We start from the raw sequence: 24,069 nt of genomic DNA on the forward strand, positions 1-24,069 counted from the left end.
GACATTTATCTCTATGTTTACTTCATAGCTCATTTACTTGATTTTTTTTTAAATTCTAAGGTACAACCTTGAGTCAGCACAACATTTTCTTTATGATGAATACTTACCCTGAAAGTTGCTAGAAGGAGCTAATCTTTAGAATTAGTTTATTTGAGAATGGTGGAATTTTTCATATTCCCACATTTTATTTATGTGCAGCTTCAATTTGATATGAAAATGCATGTGACCTTAAGTCTGTGCACTAACAATTTCTCACCTGAATTCTGTTTTGAAAATAAAAATGATAAACTAAATAAAAATAATGTAATATATTCCTCTCAAACATTATCTCCCAAATAGAGGTAAATAGGCACCTTAAATGCATCGATGTTTTTAATTTCAGTTAATACATTTGGTCTTTGATCACATTTACACATTTCTAGGTGCACTGTGAGATTATCACCTCCTGACTTAAAAAAAATTAAAAATAACCTGGGGTTAAAACGGTAACAAAACAAACAGATAACAATCACATTTCATTCCCTGTGTAGACAGAACTGCAAGGGAGAGAATGGGGAGGAATGTATCAGTTCCACCATTTTGCATGGCATGACCCATCAGTCTCCTTGTATCTGAGGGTGAGCATCTCAATGGGGAAGTGTTCTATTTGTTTAGGTCTGACTCTGTGATTCAGAATCCCGGGGAGGCAATATTCTAAATTGCTTCAAGAATCTATATGAGTCAAACGTTCCCTGCTGCCCTAATTCCTAATTCATTCTTCATCTCAGCAGTGGAGGAGCAGAACACACACTCCTTCCCCTGCTGTTCTTCATGTGCTTCTAATTTTGTGAGGGTTTTTAATGCCCCTGTTGGGATCCAGTAGTACTATATAATTTTAGCATACTGCATTCTTCATTTTGGGATACATGCTATTTGTCTTTAGCTGTTTTACTGAAATGTTAGGAAGCAATTGATTCTTGCAGAATGTTTTGTACCATTTTTTTTTAAAAAAATGTACAACTAGGCACTTTAATTTCTAGTCATGCTTCCCCAAGTGATTGTTCTACTTTTAGCAAAATTGATTAGTTATTTAGCCAAGCTAAATGTTCACCTGATACAAAATTGTCAAAGTAGCTATGTGTTTATTTATAGGAAAAGAAGGACACAGAGAACACTTCAGAAAAAAATATGACTTTTTTTTAAGAAAAATGAAAATCATGTGTAAAATCCCAGGTCTCTGATTACTACCAGCCAATGTAAATTTATTCAGAACAATTTAATTTTTTAGTGATAAGTAATTGCTTCAGAGCATGGCTTAATATTCAGATTGCAACCTTTTTTACTTCTGGATTAATTAAGTCTGCTACTTGAGCAGAGGATGTGTCTGGTAACCTTATGAAACCCTATAAAAGTCATGTTTAGTTCTTTGGAGAAAGAGCTGTAATTAAATGAAACAAACTAAGAGTTTTAATAGGTATTTTACAGGAGCTAGCAAAACTTTGCAATCAAATAATTTTTGATTCTGGAGTTACGGTCTTAGACATTCTTTTTTCAAATGATAGTATATGGTATTTCAAAGTGGTGTAACATATCACAACTGTCACTGTGACCCTCCTATTCATCCACCTAAATGAGATTCTGGATTCTTTCCCCAAAGTCCTGCCTTTACTAGATTGCTGTCCAGCTTTTAATCATCTTGTAGGAAGAAGCCCAGTTATGAAATTGGAAAGCCAGGAGTTATCAATCACTCAGATAGAAGGCTGTTACTACAGGGAAGGAAATGATTCTCCAGGACTATATCCCATCCCTACCTGTGAAGGAATAACAATCACAGTCCCCTAGTTTCTTCCCTATTAGTTTCTATCCTTCAGTGGAACATATACTTGTAAAGAGCATAGGGCCTGGCTCTAAAGTACAGGAGGAAGAGCTGCTAGTAAAGGAATAATCAGATTGATATGGCTTCATTCCATTCCAAGGAGCTAATTGGAGAAAACGTCTCAGACAAGCCCCTCCCTAGTTCACACAAAGCTAAAGTGCAGGAAGAGGGAAGTACATTCAAACTTGCAAGATTCTGTTACTTATAGCTATTCCAGTAAAAATAGTTGTTGTTTTTTTTAACCTACTGTATGTGGTTTCTTCGTCTGGCCTAACTTTATAGGATTGATGATACTCATGGCAATACCAAACCATTTTGATAGTCAGGGAGTAAGGCTGCTCCTTCTTTTAGTAGGGCACGCTGTAACTCCTTGATCTGCAGGCTTTTTTTTCCTTGTGTACTTGGACTTGGCACCAAGGACACTTCTTGTGGACCAAGTGGGTCCTTTAAAGTGACAGGATAGAACAGGTTTCTCAACCTTGGCAACTTTGAGATTCCCCAGCCAGCAATGAGGTAGTGTATCCATTTTGGGTCTCACTTAGCTTTTCAGTTTGGTCAGGAACAAGGAAGATTTAAGGATCTGACTTTTCTGATAATTTGCCTTTTTCAGCATGCATGCTTGGACACTCCTTTTACTTACACCCCCACCTTGTCTTTCCATTCCCTTTCATTTAATCTCAAACTATTTTTTTCCTGAAAAGTAATGAGAGGCAGAGAGAGGGATCCATCCAATTGAAAAATGAACACTCAGTTTTTAAAATACGTTTATCCTAATATAGATTCTTCAGATGAAATAATTCCAGCATACTTATGACTCAGATAATTATCAGTGGATGTAATGTACTCTACCCAAAACAATCCTTATGCGGGAACATAAAGATGTGCCTACTTCTTGATATATGAGGTGAGATGTGAGGCAGACATAAAGCAGATAGACATGAGTACAAGAAGTCTGTGAAGTGTGTTCATTATAGTTGAAGCAAAGGGCTGAATGGAGTAAGCAGATTTCTGCTGGTCTCAATAGAAGAGTGCAGAATGATGAAATTAGTATTAATTAAAAGGCAAAACAGCAAAAACTGAACATAAGCAATAGTGTATTGTGATACTAGAGCAGGACAAGAGTATACTTTTAGGGTTGAAAGGCATTTTGAAAGTTATAAAGCAAGTTCATCCCCAGCTCAGCCCAGAGGTCTTGTAAGTATATCTTGTGTATTTACAAAGTGTTTTCTTTGGAAATCTTTGAATTACTATTTGCATGGTACTTAGTAGGACTCAGTGTGAAGAAAGAAAGAAAGAAAGAAAGAAAAAAAGAAAGAAAGAAAGAAAGAAAGAAAAGAAAGAAAGAAAGAAAGAAAGACCTATCTAGCTTCTACTTAAATGTCTCCATTGTTCATGATGTATTTCTCTGTTCTACTATCAAGCAGCCTATAATTAAATGTGTAATACTTCAATCTGCTTTCCTGTTAGTTTCATGTTCACATCCTGCTCATTGAAGTAAGGAAAAAAACATTTGCTCTATGTTCAGCATAACAGCTTCACAGATCTTGTAGCTCCACCTGCTATCCTGGCTTTTGTATCTCTTGTGGCTACCTTTATGGAGAGGGAAGATACTTTGACTTCTTATGAAAGTGCTGGGATTCTACAGTTTTCAGCCCTAGATTTGCTTTCAAGTAGATTGTAAGAAAAATAAAACTTTAAAAAGCAAATGCTAACTTGGGTCTAATTAGTTCTGTGTATGTATATTTTAGGACTCTCCAGTTATGCACATGGAGCTAAAATGGTAAGTATACTTTTTTTTTCATTCTAACCTGTTTAAAATGCAAAATACTCAGTGAAATCTTATACAAGGTTATTTAGAATTTAGCAAGGCTTATTCTCAGGTGAAAGTACGTAGGAGTGCAACCATAGCCTATTCTTTAAAAGTATTTATTTATTAGCATTGTAGAGCCACCCGTCTTGCATACATGACTCTGTGATTCTGGATGCTTTGCAACAATTAAAAACAACAGCAAGAATAAAAAAATATAAAAAAAACATAATAAATACAAATCCATACCAAAATCACTATTGAAACTCAATCAGCAAGAGAATACAAGCCACACATCTTGTTCAGTGCAACTACTGAAAAGCCTCACCATTACCACTGGACCCTGAAGTTCAGTGGCACAGTCATGTCTTTAGGCCCTTTCTAAAGGTTAGAAGGGTAGGGCCAATGTTAAGTGTTGTGGGTGGGAATGGTGTTCCAAAGGAATGGCAGAAAAATCATGCCAGAAAGTCTGTTTGCTTGGGTTGCTGATAGTATTTCTTAGTATTTCTTCTTCTGGACTAGAAGACTTCCAAAGTTCTGTTCTATTCTATTCTATTCTATTCTATTCTATTCTATTCTATTCTATTCTATTCTATTCTATTCTACTCTACTCTACTCTACTCTACTCTACTCTACTCTACTCTACTCTACTCTACTCTACTCTACTCTACTCTACTCTACTCTACTCTATTCTATTCTAGTCTATTCGATCCATAGCATGCCTCTCCTGCCAGATCAGATAGGATGGGTAGATGTAATTGTGAATAATTATTTTTGGAAGGAAGGAAGGAAGGAAGGAAGGAAGGAAGGAAGGAAGGAAGGAAGGAAGGAAGGAAGGAAGGAAGGAAGGAAAGGGGGGAGGAAAAAAAATCCTTTGTCTATAAATTGTTGGAGCAGATTAAGAAAGAAACCTGCAGAATATTTTAGTGTTTCTCTTTGAATATATTCTACCGTATGTGCTTCCTCATCTCATAATTTTATTCATGGAAAGAATTACGTATGGGAGAAATGATGCTACAAGTCTGGAAAACCCAAACAAAATGAACTAAATAAACAAAACCACTGCAGTTCTATGGCATGGCATTCTCAACAGCTTCTTAATGAAAAAGATGAGTAAAGCAAGATTTTATAATGGATGGAAAGATGGATTTATATCACAGTTAAATCCCAGAGATGACATATGCATATTACAAGTCATCAATCAAAAACAAACTGGAGGCAATTCACAAGGGACTTTGTAACAAAATGAAAACTGTAAGACAATATCTAGATATCTGTCAACAGGCATTTGGACTATGTTAAGTGGTGGTTTCATACACTTGTCAGAGATGTTTAGAAATCCATATATATATATATATATATATATATATATATATATATGGCATTGCTTTCAATGTTTTTCCTTTTAATCATTCTCTCTTATGCTGGTACACTCCAAATGTGTTGGGACTACAGCTACCAGAAATTCTAGCCAACATGCTGAAATTTCTATTTTGAGTAATGTGAAAGAAATCAAGCACAGGAAGGCTACTGTGCCTGAATATTATTAAAAATTGACTTGAATCAAGCTAACCATCTTTTATAGCATCCTAGACTTACTCTAGATAACCCCCTTTTAAAAACTCTATCACCACCAGTTACAGTACAGTATGTATATACAGTATCATCTTCCTTTTGTGTACAATGTTCATGAAAAAGAAAGGTTAATCTTTGTTCGAAGATGCTAAACATCGGAATAAGAAAAATCTACTCATTCTTCCATACAAAAGTGAAAGGAACTTCATATAAAATAAAATGCAATAGCTTGCTACTTTGCATGTTAGCTGGTCACTTTCAGTTTTTATCCTGCTCATTTTCTCTGGGTGACTGAAAAGGACCTGCAAAACCCAGCAAACTAGCTTTTCCCTTATAGGGCCTAGAGCAGGAGTGTCAAACTCACAATGTCACATGATGTGTTGTGACGTATCGCGACTTTTTTTCCATTGCCAGCAATGGGGTGGGTGCGGTTTCACCATGACGCATCCGGCCTGCGGGCTGGCAGTTTGACACCCCTGGCCTGGAGTTTAGGAATCAAACAAAAATTTCTCTCCAATACAGTAATAAAGAGACAGACTACCTACAGGGCTTTTTTTCTCATAGAACGCTCAGAACAGAGTTCCGGCACCTTTTTTGGATGGAACCTTGTAGGGTAGGCAAGGTGGGTTGTATGACATGTGTGAGTTCCGGCACCTTTTTCTTTTACAAAAAAAGCACTGACTACCTACATTTTAAGGGACGCGGTGGCTCAGTGGGTTAGGATGCTGAGCTTGTTGATCAGAAGGTCGGCAGTTTGGCGGGTTGAATCCCGAGTGCCGCGTAACAGAGTGAGCGCCTGTTACTCGTCCCAGCTTCTGCCAACCTAGCAGTTCGAAAGCACATAAAAATGCAAGTAGAAAAATAGGGACCACTACGGTGGGAAGGTAACAGCGTTCCGTGTGCCTTTGGCGTCTAGTCATGCCGGCCACATGACCATGGAGACGTCCTTGGACAAGCGCTGGCTCTTCAGATTTGAAACGGAGATGAGCACCGGCCCCTAGAGTCGGAAACGACTAGCACACATGTGCGGGGGAACCTTTACCTTTACCTTTTACCTACATTTTAAAGTTCTAAGTGCCCAACTATTTTAAGGATTGCCTTTGCTGAGATTGGTCTCCTGATGGTCTCTGTTCAACATCTGAAATATTCCTTCCTGTTATCTAAAGTTAGGTTGTTCAATTACCTTCTCATAAGTGTATCAACTTTATGCTCCCCTGCTAAGCACCTGCTTATACAGTATATACTGTTTTTATGCACAAAGAAAAACTTTGGCACTTCAAAATTCCATGGGAAGTTGTATACAATATTTCTGTGCTTTCCCTCCTCTTCATCCTCTTTTCACCCTAGATGGACATCTGATACTTCCAGAAAATAAGCATGAAAGTGAGAAATGCCTACCACCTTTGAGATTTTTCCAGTATCAAAGATTTGGGAGGTAGGGAAATGACAATCTGCCTGTCATGTAGGATGCCTGGCAGGCTGACTGGTTGAATCCATCTGTTTCCGTCTGCTTGTTCACTACAAGCATGTACTGGAAAGACTTTTGTTCATATTCCAAATTTCATTTTGAATTTCTGAATGAATTTTAATGCATTTTCTCAACAATATGCACTTTTAAACATATTTTTTCTTCAAATATATATTTTAAAACTTTTCTACACATTTTTGTATAGATTTGACAATGGAGAAATATGCACAAGTTGAAGGATAAATTCTAGGCCATGCATTAAACTAACTTTAGGAAATTTGTTGTTGTTAGCAGCAAAGTCATGTCCAACCCATCGCGACCCTATGGACAATGTTCCTCCAGGCCTTCCTGTACTCTACCATCTTCTGGAGTCCATTTAAGCTCACACCTACTGCTTCAGTGACTGCATCCAGCCACCTCATTCTCTGTCATCCCCTTCTTCTCTTGCCCTCAATCTTTCCCAGCATTAGGCTCTTCTCCAGTGAGTCCTTCCTTCTCATTAGGTGGCCAAAGTATTTGAGTTTTAGCTTCAGGATCTGGCCTTCTAAAGAGCAGTCAGGTTGGATCTCCTCTAGGACTGACCGGTTTGATGGCCTTGCAGTCCAAGGGACTCGCAGGAGTCTTCTCCAGCATGATAGCTCAAAGGCCTCAATTCTTTGGCGCTCAGCCTTTCTTATGGTCCATCTTTCACTGCCATACATTGCAACTGGGAAGACCATAGCCTTGACTATACACACTTTTGTTGACAGGGTGATGTATGTGCTTTTTAGTGTGCTGTCTAGATTTGCCATGGCTTTCCTCCCGAGGAGCAAGCGTCTTTTAATTTCTTGGCTACAGTCTCCATCTGCAGTGATCTTGGAGCCCAGGAAAATAAAATCTGTCACTACCTCCATTTCTTCCCCATCTATTTGCCAGGAATTGAGAGGGCCAGATGCCATGATCTTAGTTTTCTTCATGTTTAGTTTCAACCCAACTTTTGCACTCTCCTTCTTCACTCGCAACAAGAGGCTCTTTAGTTCTTCTTCACTTTCTGCCATTAGAGTGGTATCATCTGCATATCTTAGGTTGTTGATATTTCTTCCGGCAATCTTAATTCCAACTTTTGATTCATCTAGCCCTGACTTTCTCATGATGTGCTCTGCATATAAGTTAAATAGGCAGGGCGGCAGTATACAGCCTTGCCGGACTCCTTTCCCAGTTTTGAACCAATCAGTGGTTCCGTGTCCAGTTCTCACTGTTGCTTTTTGGCCCACATATAGGTTTATCAAGAGACAAATAAGATGGTCTGCTACGCCCATCTCTTTAAGAACTTGCCAGAGTTTGTTATGATCCACATAATCAAAGGCTTTAGCATAATCAATGAAGCAGAAGTAGGTGTTTTTCTGGAACTCTCCAGCTTTCTCCATGATCCAGTGTATGTTGGCAATTTGATCTCTAGTTCCTCTACCTCTTTGAAATCCTCTCTGTACTTCTGGTAGTTCTCGATCCACATACTGCTGGAATCTAGCTTGTAGGATTTTAAGCATAACTTTACTAGCATGAGAAATGAGTGAAATGGTGCGATAGTTTGAACATTCTTTGGAACTGCCTTTCTTTGGAACTGGAATGTAAACTGATCTTTTCCAATCCTGTGGACACTGTTGAGTTTTCCAAATTTGCTGGCAAATTGAGTGTAGCACTTTTACTGCATCGTCTTTTAAGATTTTGAATAGCTCAGCTGGAATACTGTCACCTCCACTAGCTTTGTTGTTGCTCAGCTTTTCTAAGGCCCACTTCACTTCACATTCTAGGATGTCTGGCTCGAGGTCAGTGACCACCTCATTGTGATTATCAGGGACGTTAAGCTCATTCTTGTATAGTTCTTCTGTGTAATTTTGCCACCTCTTCTTAACCTCTACTGCCTCTGTTAGGTCCCTGCCGTTTTGGTCCTTTATCATGCCCATTTTTGCATTAAATGTTCCCTTCATCTCTCCAATTTTCTTGAAGAGATCTCTGGTCCTCCCTATTCTATTGTTTTCTTCTATTTCTTTGTACTGTTCATTTAAGAAGGCATTCTTATCTCTTCTAGCTATTCTCTGGAATTCTGCATTCAATTGGGTGTATCTTTCTTTTTTTCCCTTGCCTTTCACTTTCCTCCTTTCCTCAAAGCTTCCTCAGAAAGCCATTTTGCTTTCTTGCATTTCTTTTTCTTGGGGATGGTTTTGGATGCTACCTGTTGTACAATGTTGTGAACCTCCATCCATAGTTCTTCAGGCACTCTGCCTATCTAATCTAATTCCTTAAATCTATTTGTCACCTCTACTGTATATTCAACAGGGATATGATTTAATACATACCTGAGTGGCCTAGTGCTTTTCCCTACTTTCTTCAGTTTAAGCCTAAACTTTGCAATGAGAAGCTCCTGGTCTGAGCCACAGTCAGCTCCTGGTCTTGTTTTTACTGACTGTATAGAGCTTCTCCATCTTTGGCTGCAGAGCACATAGTCAATCTGATTTCTGTGTTGAACGTCTGGTGATGTTCATGCGTAGAGCTGTCTCTTGGGTTGTTGGAAAAGAGTGTTTGCTATGACCATCATATTTTCTTGACAAAATTCTATCAACCTGTGCCCTGCTTCATTTTGTACTCCAAGGCCAAATTTGCCTGTTATTCCACTTATCTTTTGGCTTCCTACTTTAGCATTCCAATCCCCCATGATGATAAGGACATCATTTTTTGGTGTTAGTTCTATAAGGTGCTTTAGGGCTTCATCCTTTAGGGTTTCATAGTTTCATCCTCTTCAGCATTGGTGGTTGGGGCATAGACTTGGACTACTGTGATATTGAATGGTTTGCCTTGGATTCGAACTGAGATCATTTTGTCATTTTGAGGATTGTATCCCAGTATTGCTTTTCCTACTCTTTTATTGACTATGAAGGCTACTCCATTTCTTCTGAGGGATTCTTGTCCACAGTAGTATACCTGATGGTCACCCATTCCTGTCCATTTTAGTTCGCTGATACTTAAGATGTCGATGTTCAGTCTTCTCATCTCTTGTTTGACCACGTCCAGCTTGCCTTAATTCATGGATCTTACATTCCAGGTTCCTATGGATAAAAAATCTTTACAGCATCGGACTTTCCTTTCACCACCAGACACATCCACAGCTGAGCGTCTTTTCAGCTTTGGCCCAGTCGCTTCATTCTTTCTGGTGCTACTAGTACTATCCCTCTGCTCTTCCCCAGTAGCATATTGGATGCCTTCTGACCTGAGGGGCTCATCTTCCAGTGTCATATCGTTTTGCCTTTTGGTACTGTCCATAGGGTTTTCATGGCAAAGATACTGGAGTGGGTTGCCATTTCCTTCTCCAGTGGATTACATTTTGTCAGAACTCTCTGTTATGACCTGTCCGTCTTGGGTGGCCCTGCACGGCATAGCTCATAGCTTCATTGAATTACGCAAGCGCCTTCACCATGACAAGGCAGTAATCCATGAAGGGGAACGTTAGGAAATACGGCCACTTTATTTTAAACTCCAGGCTTAATGAATTCTCTTGCAGTGGCTTCTCTCCCTTCTCAGGATTTCGCTTGCTTTGTGAGACATGATGGCCCAGAGAAATATAGATGTAAAGGTGGATATCTGGAAAAAAAATCAAAGGTACTGGACCCTTCTAAAGAACTCAAGTCATATGAAATACAAAATGGCTTTTAAATGGACTATGTGTTCCTATACCCTACAATATATCAGAAAAAGTCCACCGGCCATTTAATCACAGCCTTTTATCTCAAATTTTACACAAACAAGGCAAGCAATATTTTGAAAAACCCAGTTTACTTTAAAATTGGTAGGAGTAAAACTCAGTATGGAATTGTTTGTGCTAATCTGAACCGTTATTATTTTTCCTTTTGGCCAAATATTTATGAAGCATGTGTTTTCTTAGGTTGGACTTGCATAACTCCTGCCAAGATGTAATTTCCATCACTGGGAGAAAACAAAAATCCTTAAAAGCATGATATATGGATATGTTCTTTTCAGTCCTCTGTAAATAAGAGAGCAAAGCATTCTGAAGGTTGGATCTGCAAAATTGCTTTTTATGGACAGGGCAAAAACCCGAGGTGGATGGAATTTAAGAGTGCTTCCTCTATCACTTCAGCATAAAAGGAGAGCAATTTGGCATCAATAATACACAAAGGTTGCCAAAGCAGCCCCTGGAACACCATATTTAAGTACTTAAAGCCTTAGCTTTAAGGCTTAGGATTTAATTGATTATATCTGAGGCAAACAACAGATATGTTTTCGAGTGGCTTTTGAGAGAGCAGTCAGTACTCAGGTACATGATGATGTTCTGTTTATAATAAGAAGCAAAGCCCTCTGTTTCCTTTCACCCTTTCTCTCTTTCATTTCTTCCTATTAATGACCTTATGTTCACTCTTCCTCATTTCTCTGAATGCATCTTTAAAATAAAGTTCACTACATAGTCAAAAAATACATCTACTAGGTCTAATTCAAGGTGCTACCCCAAGGCTGGTATGGCTTTCCTCCAAAACTTGCTCCATCCCAATTTCCTGACGTACACCTATTGTGGGAATGGTCAGAGATAACTACGATCTATGCAACTGACCAATGAAGCTGTGTAGAAATCAGCTCTTAAGCAGTGCCCCATACTTGCCTTGTGTTTGCTAGTGAAGATGATAATGGCAGTGGTAGGAAACAGCTGGTTTACTACAATTATGTTATTAAGCCTTGGTAGCTGAGGAAAAAGCAGAAAGAGTAAAAAAAAGAAATTCTGTAATTTGAGCTGGAAAAAAATCAGCTGGTTGCTAAGTGTGAATGCAAGCATAGAGGTTAAAGATGCAGAGTCATTGGGGCGAGTGGAAGTGTCCTTAGAATTAAATCTAACACATGTCTAAACACAGAATAGTGACTGGAGTTTTGAGATTTTCCACCTGGAATGAGATACAATTTAACATCCAGATTTGTTCCAACAACAAATGCGTCTGTTGTTAAATTTCTTACCATAATGCTATGACAAACCCTGGACTGTTTGTTAATTATTATTAGGTGGAATTCATAGCTACTAGAAGAAAGAACAAGGTAAAAAAAACACAACCCAGCAGCAGGAAACAAGCCTGTTTTTCATTTCACTGAAATTAAGATAAAGCATTTGTCACTTTTTAATTTTCAGAGCCCAGAAGTTAAATGAAATATCAAAATGCAGTAAAGATCATCAGTGCTTTATGCATTGCAATTGTAAATGTTGCAGCATTAAGAGTTCATCATATTTATCTCCTGAATTATAGGATACAACTTCTGCTTAAATCTTACTTAGTGTGTAGTTCAGGCTACTATGATTATATGCTACCTTCTCCCCAGTCTAAGACACAGTTTTAAATTAGGGCAAGGATGGAACCACTGTGCCTATCTAGCATTTATTGAATTTTAACTTTATTCAGTTTTTCTCAGTCTAGTCAAAATTAGAGTCAGAAACATTTGGCTTATCATGGCTTCCCCAACCCTGTTTTAAGGCTCACACTTGAGCCAAGAATTTTAGGTTTCAAAATACACTCCCAAAATTAGGTTTGGCTTTTCTGTTAATGGGCTCATCCATAAATATATATGGCAATACTTCTTAAAAGTACCTGCAAATCCTCGCAGAAGCACAAATATGCTTAACTTTGAACTTTTAACCAAAATACCATGAAAAATGCACCAGGATAAGCCAATTGTGAAAATTAGAATATGAAATTTTGAGAGTAATCTTATCCATCAGTGGCACATTTTTTATAGTATTTTGTTTAAAAATTCAAGGGTTGGCCCATCTGCATTCAGAAAGTATTCAGACCTTCTTCACTTTTGTCAATTTTGTTATGCTGCAGCTGTCAAGCTACGAACCCTACGGTCTTTAGGACCGCTACATGCTTCTAACTTGCCAACAGTACGGGAGGGAGAGAGGGGAGAATTTTGAATCCACAGATGTCCTCCTCAGTGTGAGAGCTGGAGCTGTTGAAGAGTTGTTTTGGTGAACTAAAGTTTCTTCTCATAATAATTACTGAATGATGTATTGGACAATGTGACCCAAAGCTGTCAGAGAGGGGAGGGAAAGTTCCGTCCTGCCATTTCCTCAGAGCTAGCTTTCCTTTAACCCTGCCGGTTTTTATTTGCTTAATAAAGTACACATTAGAGAACACAATGGCTCCAGTGTTCTGCTTTGGTTGGGCTTTTCAGCTGGATGTTGACACTAAGCTAGCACTCTAAACAATTTAAATTCCAGTGAGGAGTCTTGAGCCCCTCTGCCCATCTGGGAGCCTCCAGGGGAGTGGTGAAGACTCAGGAGAAGATGCCTGGAATGGAGAAGCCAGCTGGAGCTGGTTAGGGATTGATCAGTAGAACTCCAGCTGGAGGGGAAGGCAGCTTCATAACCCCACCAGCCTCGACCCAACCCAAGCAGTGAGTTGAACAGAGGGACCAACACCAGAGCAGATGGAGGGAATGGTGGCGTTCAACCGGCCCAAGTTGGAGAGGTGGAGAGAGGAGTTGTGGAAACCTATCAAAGCTGTGTTCTGATTGTACTGCCTCCATCCTGAAGGAGCCAAGGGGTTAGAGTGGTGGAAATGTGAAGCCTCGGAGGAAACGGCGCCCAAGGAGCGCTACCTGCCAAGGTGTGACAGCCAGTCAGTGGAGCACCTGAGGCAGCAGTTCAACAACATGGAGTCTGTGAAGGAGGGTCAGTCCCACAGCTGGATACCAGACCCCAAGGGGGTTCAGCCCCGAGCCTGAGGCCGACGCTAATCCCTTCACCCCAGCACTCGGTGGGAATGGCAGCTGCAATGATGGGGGAGGACATTGCTAGCCTGGGCTACCTTCCCTGCTAGGACCCAGTTCAGGATGGAGAGCCTACAGCCCACCACCAGCACCTGCTCCTCAGCTTGGGGAAGTGGGTTGGCAACCCCCGTTGAGGCACAGACAGGGAGCACAAGCAGGGATGTACCTAGACCACAGGGCATGGGTGCAGTGGCCTCAGCTGGTGCCAGCACCCAGGCCACCTCCATCCCCACCACTGAGGGTAATATTTGATGGGAGTCCAGAAGAGCTGGCATTTTTCCCCAATCAAGTCTGGACCTACCTAGATCGGCATGGAGATGATTACTGTGATGATGAGGCCCAGGTGGATGTCACAGCTAACCTCAAAGGGAGGCAGCAGAGTGGGTGACCGTCTTCCACAACAAAGGTGCCCTCAAGCTGGCATATCCAGACACTTTCTTCGGTGGCCTCAGAGCCTGGTTTGGGGACCCCGCAGAGACCCAGCAGGAGGATCTGGAAGTCTGGAGGGTCAAGCATGGAACCAGACCCATGGTTGAGTACATTCAAGACTTCAGGCAGATCACTGGGAGGCTGAGGTACTGGCCAGAAAAAGCTCCTGACCCAGTACATTCAAGAGGGGCTTAGCCATGGCCTATTCCATCTGTGTCTAGTCTGCAGGATCTCAAATCGGCTTCATGACTGGTACCAGCTAGTCACCACTGTGGAGCTGGACCTGGCAGTATACAAGGGTAGTGGAGGTGTCATCCCACACACAAAGAAAGTCCAGGAGAAGCTTTCCTTGGGGAGAAAGCAATCAGCGGCAGCAACCCTGACACCTGCGAGGCTGGCTGAGTGTGCACCCATTGTGTGCTTTTGCTGCAGCCAGGGGAGCTGCAATGTTCCTGGTGCCAATGCCCCAGATAGCTCCTGTGACCCCAATTCCTTAGAAGCCAAAGAAGCCACCCAAAAAGGGAAAGGAGAAGTCACAGGCTGCAACTCAGGTCATTGAGACTCCCCTCCCAAGAGTGGAAGGGATGAAACTCTGACTGAAGAGGAACCGTCGATGGTCCTTTATGACAGAGAGAGTGAGGGACAAGACCTGATGGTGAGTGGACCATTTAACCACCCTAATGTTAGTGTGGGGCATAAGGGCATCTTGCTTAGGGGTGAGGGGAATGGTTAAAGTTCTCATGGACTCAGGTTGCTCTCATTGCCTAATTAGTCAGGCAGGGGTTACACACGAGGAAGCTTAAAAAACCCATGAAGTTTAATTAGGTTGATGGCTCGCTGATAGGGGGCAAGGCCCCTTCCCTTCTGATTGAGATGGTGCAACTGGAAATAGGGGAGCAGGTCAGGTGGGCACAGTATTTCAGTTCACGTTTGAACTGAAATACATCCCCAGGGGAAGAACTTCCTGGCTGATGCCCCATCCCACATGCCCCAGTACAAAAGCACTTGGCAAGAGGTGATGAGTTCTGTAGTTCCTGAAAGGCAGCAAGCAGCACAAGCCTCAACCTGATGACAGGAGAGAAAAAGGAGTTTGCATCCTACTGATGCATTTGCCCAGCAGCTGAAGCAGGAACCGCAAACCGACGCGTGGTTCGGGGATCATCAGGCCTAATTGACCATGAGGGAGGAGTTGGCATGGAAAGGGGACAAGCTGTATGTCTCAGACTGCCTGTGGCTGTAGGTCCTACAACACAGTCATGATGCCAAGCAGGCAGTTCACTTTGGTTTCCTGAAGACACTACCCCTGGTAAATTGTCAATTCTGGTGGCCAAAGATGAAGAAAGACATTGAGAGTTACATGAAGAGCTGTGCAGTTTGTGCTGCAAGCAAAAGACTGCCAGGGAAAAGTCTATACCAGGTGGCTGACCTGGCTTGACTGTGGTAGGAAATAGACATGGATTTTATAGTAGAGCTACCGGATAGTGGGGGGAGCCCTGTGATTTGGACTATGATAGACCTGTTTTCCAAGCAAGCCCATTTCATCACCTGTACCAGTCTCCCCTCAGCCCATAAGCTGGTGTAGATGTTCTTGCAACTCATCTACTGATTGCATGGCCCACCTAGGCAAATAATTTCAGATCAGGCGGTCCAGTTTACAGCCATGTTCTGGAAAGAGTTTGTGAGGATGATTGGATCCTCCCAGGAACTCAGCTCTGCATTTCATCTGAGTATGAATGGCTCTGCAGAATGGACCAATGCTATAGTGGAGCATATGCTATGTTGCTATGTAAACTACCAGCAAATGAGCAGAGTTGTTGCCATTTGTGGAAGTGGCCTATAACAACACAGTGCATAGTAGCAGTGGGTTCACCCCTTTTAAGTTAGTATCAGGGGTGGATTTTGTACTAGTACCAGAGTGCCCACAAGAGCCTTACTCCTCAAGTACCCTGAGCAACTGGATAGGTTTGTTCCAGCAAGTCTGGAGTGATGTGAAGAAAGCTTTAGTCAAAGCAGCCAAGAGTCAGAAAAGAGAGGCAGATAAGAAACGGTCTCCCCAGGAGATGTTCCATGTAGGGGATAAGGTGTATTAGTCTACAAAGTATCTTGAGCTGAGACAAAGTTGTAAGAAGTTAGGGCCAAAGTACATAGGTCCTTTCCCCATACTGAAAGTCATTAATCTGGTGGCAGTGAAACTAAAATTGTCATGGTGGTTGGGTAAAGTGCACCCAGTGCTCCATTGTAGTTTATTGAAGCCATACAAGGAATCCACAATGAGGCCAGTAGGGATGGCAGCACCCTAACCCTAACCCTAACCTTAACCCTAACCCTAACCCTAACATGGAAGAAGGGAAAACACATTATGAGTTTAAGCAAATCCTCGATTCCAGAATCCACAGGGGGAAGTTGCAGAACTTAATCCAATGTCAGAATCTAGGTGGATGAAAGCACAACACGTAAGCACAGATCGTTTGGTAAAATGGTTCCACAAAAAGTACCCTGGCAAACCCGGACCAGCGGAAGGGAAAGATTAGCAAGCATTAATTTGTATTCTTTTTGCTTTCTGGGTTCCCTTTCCTTACTAGGGGGGCAACCTGTCAAGCTACAAAACCTACGGACTTTAGGACCGCTACATGCTTCTAACTTGCCAACAGTGCGGGAGGGAGAGAGGGGAGAATTTTGAATCCACAGGTGTCCTCCTCAGTGTGAGAGCCGGAGCTGTTGAAGAGTTGTTTTGGTGAACTAACGTTTCTTCTCATAAAAATTACTGAACGATGTATTGGACAATCTGACCCGAAACTGTCAGAGAGGGGAGGGAAAGTTCCGTCCTTTTAATTAACTTCTTCCTGCCATTTCTTCAGAGCTAGCTTTCCTTTAACCCTGCCGGTTTGTATTTGCCCAATAAAGTATACATTAGAGAATGCAATGACTCTGGTGTTCTGCTTTGGTTGGGCTTTTCAACTGGAGGTTGATAGCAGCCTGATTCTACAGTTGTTGAAATTCATTTTTTCTCCTTAATCTACACTCAGTGCCCCATAATGACAAAGTGAAAACAGTATTTTAGAAATATCTGTAAATTTATTAAAAAGAAAAAACTGAACTATCACATTGGCATAAGTATTCAGGCCCTTTGCAACAACACTTGAAATTTAGCTCTGGTGCCTCCCATTTCTCTTGATCATTTCTTACATCTTTCTACACCTTGATTGCAGTCCATCTGTGGTAAATTAAATTGATTGGACATGATTTGGAAAGGCACACACCTGTCTATAGAAAACCTCACAGCTGACAATGCATACTGTAGCAGAGCAAAAGCCATGAGGTCAAAGAACTGCCTGCAGAGCTCAGAGACAGGATTATTGCAAGGCACAGATATGGGTAAGGCTACAATAAATTTCTGCTGCAGTGAAGAGGCCTCCATAATTTTAAAATGGAAGAAGTATGGCACAACAGGACTCTTCCAAGAGCTTGTCATCTGGTCAAATTGAGCAATCAGGGAGAAATAAGAAGGGAGTAAGAGAGGTGACCAAGAACCCAATGGTCACTCTGACTGAGCTCCAGAGATCCTGTGTGGAGATGGGACAGAGTTCCAGAAGGACAACCATCAGTGCAGCCCTCCATCAATCTAGACTTTATGGCAGAGTGGCTAGATGGAAGCTTCTCCTCAGTGGAACACGTGAAAGCTTGCTTGGAGTTTGCAAAAAAGCACCTGAAGGACTCTCAGACTATGAGGAGCAAGGTTCTCTGGTCTGATGAAACCAAGATTGAATTTTTTTCACCTCAATTCTCAACATTATGTCTGGAGGAAACCAGATACTGCTCACCACCTGCCCAGTACCATCCCAAGAGTGAAGCATAGTGGTAGCAGCATCATGCTGTGGGGCTGTTTTTCAGCAGCAGGAACTGGGAAACTGGTCAGGGTTGAGAGAAAGCTGAATGGAGCAAAGTACAAGAATATCCTCAATGAAAACCTGTTTCACAGCACTCAGCACCTCAGACTAGGCTGAAGGTTCACCTTCCAGCATGACAATGTTCCTAAGCACACAGCCAAGACAATACAGCAGTGGCTTATAGACAATTCTGTGAATGTCCTAGAGTTTCTCAGCCAAAGCCCTCACTTGAACCCTACTGAATATTTCTTGAGGGACCTGAAAATGGTTGTCTACCGATGGTCACCATCCAACCTGACTGAGCTTGAGAGTATTTGCAAGGAAGAATGGCAGAAAATCCCCCAATCGTGTGCAAAGCTTGTTGGGTCATATCCAAAAAGAATCAAGGCTGTAACTGCGGCCAAAGGTGCTTCAACAAAGTACTGAGTGAAGGGTCTGAATACTTATGCCATTGTGATATTTCAATGTTTTTATTTTTAATAAATGTACAGACATTTCTAAAATTCTGTTTTCAGTTTGTCATTATGGGGTACTGAGTGTAGATTAATGAGGAAAAAAAATGAAGTTCAACAACTGTAGAATCAGGCTGAAGCATAACAAAACTGACAAAAGTGAAGGGGGTTTGAATACTTTCTGAATAGACTGTCTATACTGAACTTTCTGTCTTCAGAAGACCTGATCAGTTAGGAATTACTAAGCAGCAAAAGTGTTTGGAAATTAACATCTTGTTGCAGCCCCAGTACATCAAATTAAGATTAAATATTTAAAAGTTCAGGAACGATGTATTGATCTTGGGCTGCTGTGGAATATATGTCAGGCAAGTTTCCCAAAAGCAGGCCTGTGATTTAGACCCACAAGCAGCCCAGCCCAGCCATATTATTAGGACTGAGACAAGAGCCGTTTGTCCTGAATAAAGAATGAGGCAACTCTCTCTACCTGGATTATAGTCTATGTTGCTGATATCTCTCCCTTTTATATTGATTTCAGCAAGCAGCACAAGATTTCTATACAACTAATGGCAAAACTCTACAAGTCGGCACAAATGACCTTATGCCAAGTGTTATGCCATTGCTCAAGAGGCAGAGACAGAATTGGCTCAATGCTCCTGATGATGGTTTATTTATTGCTACAGAAGAGACCAGGTAAGAAAAAGAGAGGAGCAAGAGCCTACATTGGGGGTGGTGAATCCAGATTTGCTCAACTACAATTCCCAGAAGTCCTCACTTTTGAACATGCAGGTTGCTGAGTTTTAGCAACATTAGCAGTCCCAAATTTTCTGTCCTCTTGTACCGAAAGCATTGGTAGGCCCTGTTATTTAGTATAATTTGGGGAAAACTAAAAATGCATTCCTGTTCATGTGATAGCTATGCATATACAAACTCCAGAGTGTTTGGCAGCTTTGGGACCAGTTCCGTGGAGTGTTACAATCAAATGTATAGGTCCATACCCAAATGGAAAGCCTGAAAGCAGTAATTAAGTAGATATTCTGTGTAAAAGTATCTGCATCAAAGGCAGAAGCTGGCTTGCTTTGTAAAAGTTTTTATTCTTTGGAGTGGGGCATGCAAAGAGAAGGATTAGGACCTGCATGAACTCTTAAATTCATGCCATATTAGTTGATGGTGCAATTAGTTCCTATGGAGAAAAGTAATCGGGTACCCTCAGGGTCAGTTCTGGGCACTTGTCTTCTGAGACTTATCGTGGGCCTTTGATAGTATAATGACAAAAATAGTGACTTTGCTGGGAGTCTCTATAGTATTATACTCATAAGAATAAAATCCCTAAATTTCTTTTAATAACTTATTTATTCAGTCATTCCAGAAAGAAAACTATGGCTTTTTGGAAGAAAATGCCCTTCTGTGTACTTTGAGTCTCTTGTGTTTGAGTCACAATTGTATGATTGCGTGGGATTTTTATGCTTTTTAATTTGCTTGCCAGAACCTTATTTGCTTCATCTTGGTATGAAGAACCAAAGGCAGACCTTTTTTTAAAAAAGTCCATCCATTCATATTTATAAGCATCCAGCTTTACCAGAGAAGATGTGCTGATTGCAGTGAAAAAGTGTCACTTGTAATTCATCACTTGAATAGTCTGATGGTGGAAACCAGTCTTCAAAATCCAAGAGAAGCACGTGGATCTGGTTTAGGCTTATATACATCTAAGTGCTTAGAAAAATCTGCAGCTCAGCCTCATTTACCCCAAGAATCTGAGAACAGTTGAAAATTGGAATGTCATCCTGAGTATCTACTTAATCATTTGGTTAGAAGAACTGACAGCTTCACATTTCTGATTCCTGCAAACAAAGGCATCTGTACAGGTGTGGGTGGTGGTGGGGAGAGATGTTTTTAAAAATAAAAGTATAGCTGTAATTGAATCCCACCCTCTTTTTTGTGACTGGGTCTAAGATCCCTGGGGCTCACTTTTGTGATCCAGTTTGAGTTTGAGTCAGTAAATTTGAAGAAGTGGACAAAGAAGAATTTTGTCACCTGTTTTGTTGGATCATGTGCTTCCTGATTAATTAAGGTAGCCAATGAGGTGACTTGCAGTTGGGTTCAAGAGATGATGGTGATGGTCTCTGAGGGAAGGGGTGGTATCTTTGGCTCTGAAGGATGTGGTGATGTCATCAAAAAGCCAATCCAACAATCTTAGACAATTATTATACTGTCTCTAACCTCTTTTTAGGAAAGTCTGTTGAGAAGATGATCTATTTGCAGTTGTAGGGGACTCTAGAGGAAGTGGGTTATCTAGACCTGTTTTAGTAGATTTCAGGCTGGAATTCAATATGGACAGAGGCTTGGCTGCACTTGTAGATGATCTTTGCTAGTCCTGAGATGGAGGTGCCACTTCCATTCTTGGGGTCATCATCTAATGGTGATTTTCCTCCATTTGGGATTGGTTCCAGTTGCTGTTGGCTGGAGTGGGGGAAATGTTAGTCCCTAGGTTTCTCTTTTATCAGATGTCACAGGGTTTGACATTCACTTCTTGTTCAACATCTTTAGGAAAATATTGGATTATCTGCAGCTTTTCAGTTCAATATCACTAGTATCTTAATGATATCCTATTATATCTTCTAATCTGGTCAACCAAGTGAGGCTGTTGAGGTCTAATTCCAGTGCTTATGCAGATCTGGGTAGGGAGGAACTAACTCTGACTCAATCTTAACAAGACTGAGTGCCTGCAAGTATTATGTCCATTTGAATTTGGGAATATTCTATCTTTAATCTTGGATAGGATTGCACTTTCTTATCCAAGAGTGATGCAAGATCTTGGAATGTTCCTGAACTGTCAGCTTCAGTTCAATAAGCTGATGGCGACTTTGGCCAGGAAGGCCTTTGCATAATTCTAGCTGGTGTACCAGTTACACCCTTTCCTAATTGAAGAGGTCATAGTTACAGTTTGACAACTGAGATGCACTGTTCATGTGGTTGCCTGTGAAGTCAATTTGGAAGCATCAACTCATCCAGATTGCAGCACTGTGGGCAATTATGGGCATGCTTAAGTTCTACTACTAGTTTGCTTTCAGATGCAATTCAAGGTGCGGGTTATGACCTATAAAAACCTACATGATCACCTATTATCTAAGTGACCACCTATCTCAAATGGGTCTGCCTCTGGAATTCAGCAGGTTTGCACCACTTTGGTAGAACCGGTAGCTAATTTTTTGTTGGCCAGGCCCAGAATGGACTTCCGGAAGTGGCATCCACACAGAGAACTGGTTGTTCACATATTTGAATCCCACCACTGGTCTGCCTGACCAGTATGAGCTGACAGGGTTGGCATGCTCCAAGAGCCTTCAATTAAATAGTGTCATCTATTGGGGTCCAGGTAGTGTCTTCTCAGTTGTAAAACCTGCCCTCTGGAACAAAGTCCCCCTGATGTTCTTGTGGCTACCTGGATATTCTGCCAGTCCTTGGATTAGGATGGTTGGGGCTCTGCCAAATATGTTTAGGGGTATATGTATTGTTAGTAGACTCACCATCTCTTCTTATTCTTTATTCCTTCCTTATTATTTTGTGGGTTTTTTGTAATTATATTACAGTATATTGAATTTTCCTATTTTGTTTAGCTTTATTGTTCACTGCTCAGAATCAGTTTGCAGCTGGGTAGTGCTTAAATTAAGTAAATTAAAGTAAATCAATTACAGAATCACAACCATATCTGGGTTGTTTTGATTTCCTCAGTGGGCCTCCCCAGCTGCAGGGCATTGTTTTTATTATGCTGATGTTTTTCTGCAGTAAATACATTAAATGTGGGCACACACAGGTCCCTGATCTTTTGAGATCCAGTGCAATTAGAGCATATGCACATTTCATTCACTTGTATGTCTAATCCAAGAAAGACTGGTTATTAGTAATAAATATACAATATATGTTTTATCAGCAATTATCATACCTAATTGTTAAAGCCTAAAACCATAAGAGACAATAATGGGGATTCAGTGAGAGAGTTAGGGAGATGAAGAAATCTATCTTAAAGGGAGCATGGCCTCTTTTTTGTTTTGAAAGTTTGCAACTTCCCACATGGAGAGCTTGCAGGGGGAACAAATGTCTAGATTTAAGGGAGCAGTCCAAGTAGACTAAATTGAGATTGGCAATTAAGTAGGCAGTTACTAAACAAGGACTACCCAGTCCTGACTTGAAGGTACACATACATTAAAATACCCTAGGGAGAAAGGACATTTTATAATATTTTTCTGTTTATAGGGTCTAATGACAAATCAAACTTTAGCACATTTCAGGAAAGTAAGGGGCTAAAAATTGATGTTCAAGTGGTTCTTGTTTAGTGACTACTTCACTTAGCAACTGCTTGCATTTGAAACAGTGGGGAAAAAGTAGCTTTGTAACTGGTCCTCAGATTTACAACCTTTGCAGACCTGTAAAACCAAGTAAGATAGTAAGTAGAGTCACTGTTTCACTTAGCAACTAACCCTAACCCAATACATAATGGATTCAGCTCATGTCATCACTAAGTATGAATGAGATAAGCCCTTTCCCGAAACTCAGGGGAACCGTTGCCAGTCAGTGGAAATCAGTAGTAGCCAAACGGGTGCTGCCCACTTATTTTCTACTGTGTCACAGCCATACAACATATAAATCTATTACTCTAACCTTGTTTCTTCTGGCATCATAGCTCATTCTAGGTGGTTGTTGTTGTTGTTGTGGTTTCTTCTTCTTCTTCTTCTTCTTCTTCTTCTTCTTCTTCTTCTTCTTCTTCTTCTTCTTCTTCTTCTTCTTCTTCTTCTTCTTCTTCTTCTTCTTCCTGTTGCCTTGAACAGGGAGCATCCTTAGCTGTTGACTCTACTGCCACATTTCTGTTCTTTCTCTTCTGTATGGCCATTTTAAATGACGGATTCAGGCAAAAAGTGCCTTGGTCATGGAAAGGAAATGGGCAATGTTATGCTTATTCAACTTGCTGGAATAGAATAGCATATTAAGTTCAGAATTATGACAAGCTGCATTTAACAATTCAAAAGTAGTTTGCCAACAAGGCACATGGAATAAGATTTTGAAACTTCAGCCTCACTGACATGTGTGTGCATATAGACAAATATACAGAGACAGAAGGACAACATTTGGAATCCCTTATTTGTTGTAAATTTCCCAGAGTTCTGATCCACCCAAACCTATAGGCTTAGGTAATATAACTTTATATTTTATTTTTTGTGTGTTGTTTCTTAATGTACTGAAATAACATTCTCAATTCTTCAGAGTGAAGGAGGGTTTGACAGTAGCCAATAATCATTAGAAATAATCACAATGAGGAGAGAGAGAGTGTGTGTACATGCTTGTTATTTATCTGATTGCTGTTCCAACTTAACCATACATAACAAAAGCACAGATAATGAGCCATTGTTTGCTATGACATCTGAAGCTTTGGTTTTATTTTTTTTGTTTTTTTCCTGTTCCTATCAGGCTATAGGTCAAACTGGGCAACTAGTTGAGAAAGAATCAGATAAAACTAATGAAGATTGAATGATAACTGCTGGATGATATCAAAAGGTCACCTAAAAATTAAGACATTTAGAGACAGACAGGAAAATATATATTTTAAAAATTTTACATTCAAAACTGAAATATAAAGTTCCTGTTTAATGATCATTCTCCACTAGTTGATTTCCAATCAGCTTCATTTGTTTATCATAAATTCTTCAGAAATATATGTTTAAAAGCTGTAACATTAAAAAGTGTTACATAAATAATCATAATTTTAAATATTTCCTTGATGCTATTAAAGCTTCATATTGGTATTTTAA

The 24,069-nt window shown here is 40.6% G+C and overlaps 1 protein-coding gene across 1 annotated transcript in view; it reads left to right on the forward strand.

The window, feature by feature from the left end:
* MTA3 (metastasis associated 1 family member 3) overlaps positions 1 to 24,069 on the forward strand; it is a gene marked incomplete at its 3' end in the record, with an annotated part of 136,863 nt that overhangs the window by 97,978 nt on the left and 14,816 nt on the right. Inside the window, exons 17-18 of the mRNA XM_083348346.1 lie at positions 3,604 to 3,635; positions 18,807 to 18,961. Coding sequence (XP_083204472.1) covers positions 3,604 to 3,635; positions 18,807 to 18,961 — 187 coding nt within the window. The remainder of the gene's footprint in view (positions 1 to 3,603; positions 3,636 to 18,806; positions 18,962 to 24,069) is intronic.

The sequence above is a fragment of the Vipera ursinii genome (genome assembly GCF_947247035.1).
Source record: "Vipera ursinii genome assembly, chromosome: 1".
Classification (NCBI taxonomy): Eukaryota; Metazoa; Chordata; class Lepidosauria; order Squamata; family Viperidae; genus Vipera; species Vipera ursinii.